Source organism: Anarhichas minor, unplaced genomic scaffold (assembly GCF_050575085.1).
Source record: "Anarhichas minor isolate MPS153535 unplaced genomic scaffold, ASM5057508v1 ptg000007l, whole genome shotgun sequence".
Classification (NCBI taxonomy): domain Eukaryota; kingdom Metazoa; phylum Chordata; class Actinopteri; order Perciformes; family Anarhichadidae; genus Anarhichas; species Anarhichas minor.
Genome location: NW_027466453.1, coordinates 5255 through 9378, shown reverse-complemented (window position 1 = coordinate 9378; position 4124 = coordinate 5255). Strand labels below are relative to the sequence as shown.

General features: G+C 42.3%; 1 protein-coding gene across 1 annotated transcript; it reads left to right on the top strand.

Annotated features, from left to right (window-relative positions):
• Nucleotides 1-400: 400 nt before the first annotated feature.
• LOC142935734 (ADP-ribosylation factor-like protein 4D) lies at nt 401-3295 on the top strand. Its single transcript, XM_076080016.1, has 2 exons — nt 401-844; nt 3134-3295. The coding sequence occupies exons 1-2, from the start codon at nt 401-403 to the stop codon at nt 3293-3295; spliced, it is 606 nt and encodes a 201-aa protein (XP_075936131.1).
• Nucleotides 3296-4124: the final 829 nt, after the last annotated feature.

The window sequence follows — 4124 nt, the reverse complement described above, 5'->3', positions numbered from 1 at the left end:
CCGAGAAGTCATTTAATAAGGTTCTATAGTTTATTGCTTTGAAGTGTGATGATACATAAATTCTGTCTATACGGGTTTTGGTTTTTGAGTCAAATCTGGTGAATTCATGCCCTGAAGGGTTTACAAATCTACATACATCTATTAATTTAGTTTCTTCCTCCCCCTCTCATTGTTTTCCCTCATGTCCTCAGGGACTGCAGTCGACAGTCTGTCCTCATTGTCCTGCATCAGCCTTTGAAGTGAGGCCAGAGTGTGAATCAAACTGACTCCTCCTTGTACAGAGCCCCCCTTCAAAGTGTCAGGGAGCAAGTGAGACAAGGACACAGGAAAACAGCCAAATAGTGAGAGTTTAAAGGAAGACCTGCCAAAGGAAATAATTCAGTCTTGTCAGGAGCCTAACATGGGGAACCAGTTAACAGAAATTGCCCCCAGCACCCCGTTCCTCCCCGGCTTCCAGTCTTTACACGTCGTGGTGATCGGTTTGGACTCGGCAGGGAAAACCTCCCTCCTCTACAGACTCAAGCTGCGGGAGTTTGTCGAGACGATCCCGACCAAAGGCTTCAACATGGAGCGGATTAAAGTACCCGTGGGGAACTCCAAAACCAACACCACCACGTTCCAGGTGTGGGACGTGGGCGGTCAAGAGAAACTGAGGCCCCTCTGGAGGTCGTACACCAGGCGGACGGACGGGCTGGTGTTCGTGGTGGACGCAGCAGAGGCAGAGCGCATGGAGGAGGCCAAGGCAGAGCTTCACCGGATCACACGGTCGGCTGAGAACCAGGGGGTGCCCGTGCTGGTTCTGGCAAACAAACAGGACCTGGATGGAGCTGTCTCTGCTTCAGAGGTAGTTATTGCTACATTAATGGCGTGGTTTTGTTGTGTAGAGCTGATTTTTCAATTAATTAATTCAATGGTTAACGAAAAAAATATTGAGTTAATTGACTAACTCTATAAGTTTCATATCAAGTGAAAATGTAAAATGTTCTCCGGTTCTAGCTTCTTCAATCCAAAGGTTTCCTGCTTATTATATATTGTTAGTAATAGTTTATGGTTTGTTAACTGTACGGTGGACAAAACCAGACATTTCAAGATGCCACTATATGTTCTGGTACAAACTTCATGTTTTTTGGCAAGTGGGTCAGAAATCCACTTGCCCAAGGTCCATTTGAACTTGTCTCTATACAAATAGTTTTACTTATTAGCAGGTAGTATGTAGTAGTTGTATAAAAATACCAAAGTTAGTTGTCACCTTTCGTGTTACCTTCAGTAAATAAATCTAGAATTTCACCCACATCCTCAACCATCATCCAACTGAACTCCTGTTTCCATATGTCTGCTACGGAGAAACCCCGATGTGTGAAATACTTTTGTTTTTCTTTATGGGCAAGTGAGTTGTTAGATAGATTTTAGCCTGATGTGACATTTAGCTTGCCCTGGGCAGTTGGACAATTGTTACTTTTGAGCCCTGTGGTAAAAGATGATTCACTATTTGTTGATATTTTGTACACAAAGAATGTCTTTCGTATCTTAACTGAAACTTGCGTATCATATTGGCACTAGTACTGATACCCAGCCCGATACACAAGTGGTAGAATTTCAAGAGAAGCGATGAGTGTTTTTTTGTCTGTTGCTGAAATCAGAGCATTGGTTAGGAAGAGATAAATTATCTATAACTTGTAACATTACTGGGTTTGATATCCTGGGTAACCCATGTCCCTAAAGGTCTGTCATGACCGCTTGGCTTATATGCAGCCAGGGTTTCTAATGCGTCCTGAAACACAGTTGACCAACTGTCATTGTAAACACGGAAAATGAGATAAAAAGTAATAACTTGTTTATTTCAACATTTGACTATTTTCCTTTAGCAGAGACTGGTCAACCAGGCTGTCTATCAGAGCTCCCCAAAATGGATTACATTACCATCTCAAAGTAATGTTCAGGATCTTATTGACGTTCAAATGGTATTCTATGTAACAGAGTATTTTGAATCGGATGCTCGATAAGTGCTTTGAACTTATCCCCATGTATCACATGGTAGCAAATGACTTAACAGAACGTCGCTTTCTTCTCCAATAGTTTCTAACTGCTGAGGGAACCCAGATTGTGCTGACTGAACAAAACCAATAATCTACTGTCCAAACCCTAATCAGGCCTTAGAATGGTACGGCCATTGATCTGCTCCTACACGATGATGGTTGCTGCACACAGACTGCATGTTTGTTACTATACTCACCAGGAGTGGTGGCAAGTGATGGCAGCTGTGCTAAAGCCTTTCAAAAGCATCCACAATGACCAAATATTGATTTCTGTCCTCTGAATATTTCATTCCCTACCTAGATTGTTAAAAAGAACGATCTGTAGAAGTAGTTTTTAAGGGAAGATGCATTTGTATACGTTGTTTTTCGGAAGATGATTTTCCCCTTAATGATTATGGCACCAGTGGAGATGAAATCCATCATATAATAGGGCATTGTTAGCTGGGAATATTGCTCGAGATATATAGCCGAGAAGTTGCTCCACTGGATTTAATAGAGGCTCATTTAATATAGGGAAAGGTTAGTAATGTTGACCAAAAAAGTTTGTTAAACTTTGGTTGAAAGTTTGGCGGCTTTGTATCAAAATATCATCAGCCTTCAGAAACCCACAATTTAGACTCAATACTTTCAAATTCAGAATCGGGGGAAACACTGTTGTGCACCTGTGCATGAACCGTGTTTACATGTATTTTTGTCATATGGGATGTCACAATACCAGAAGTTGAATAGTCAATATCAGTGAAACACCACGATCCTCGATACCACCGTAAAAACAAAGCAATAAATCACATGTACTTCAACATACTCGTGTGGTGGTTTTGCAAATGTATTATTAATCCCCGATGATCTGCCCCAAGTTTCTCACCAAAAACTAAATTTTACAAGATTACATTTGAACACATCATGATAATGGTATAATAAACTTTAATACTCTTTAACTAAATATAACTTGTACAGATTCAAATGTAACAAGGGTTTGGGTGAACGAGAGCTTAATGTAGGTCTATTTGAGTTTGAGTTTCTGACGTTTTTGTGATGTATTGTTTGTTTTTTCTGGAGTGGCAACACTTAGTATTCAATTGTCTCCTGCGTTTCAGGTGGAGAAGGTTCTGGCTCTCCACGAGCTGAGCTCTTCCACGCTGCACCACACACAGGGCTGCTCAGCGCTGGACGGTCAGGGCCTTCAGGGCCTGGAGAAACTTTACGAGATGATCCTGAAGAGGAAGAAGATGCTCCGACAGAGCAAGAAGAGGAGATGAGGGAGAGGATCGCAGCGGTGCTGGGGATGATGGAGGTTTAGTTTTTCAAACACTACTTGTCTGAGGACCTTTCTCAGCAGCCACGTCTGACACTTTTGGAACTTCAGAGGGTAAAACCAGAAGGAAGCCTGTCAAGACTTCAGACAAGTTGGGATGAGTTCATACTTTGGCTCTAAAGTCTGTTCCACATGTTCCTTCACCCGCCAGACGTTTGGGCAGACCTGCTTCCTTTGGGATTGTGTCTGCTCTGGAGCACTCTGCCCTCTCCTCGTGTCCCATCCTCAGAGGAGCATAGCGGAGAGATATACAGCTCCAGAGGGAGCACCAGAGGGAAACCTGTGCAATACATAATGAACACATCCAATATTGAAGGATATTTTCTACCACTACTTGCACAAACTGTAGTGCCAACAAAAAACCTGCAGGCCTAAGCTGAGCACAGTTCCTGTTCCTTTTCAATGTCGCACCACCCAAATACCCGCTTACGGAATATTTACACTTTTGTTGATCAAAAGAAGATTGTTATGCTTATTCTAGGTTACAAACTACCCAATGTTTAGTTAGGCATGTCATCTGGGACTGCAGTTAACCACCAGCGTTAAATGTACAGACAGACGCACTGTGGCTGCAGAATCCAGCTGTGCAACTTTAGTTTTCACTCCTCGGCAAAGTTGTTGTCACTGTTCGGTGTGTTTCGGGGTTTCAGGGTCGGTTGGTTGGTCATTTCAAACGAGTAATTGGTTGTTGTTTTTTATACGGTGTGCATTTAAATTTGGAAAATGTCAACGTGAATAAATGATTGTGCAACTTTTGCATTAATTACTGGAAA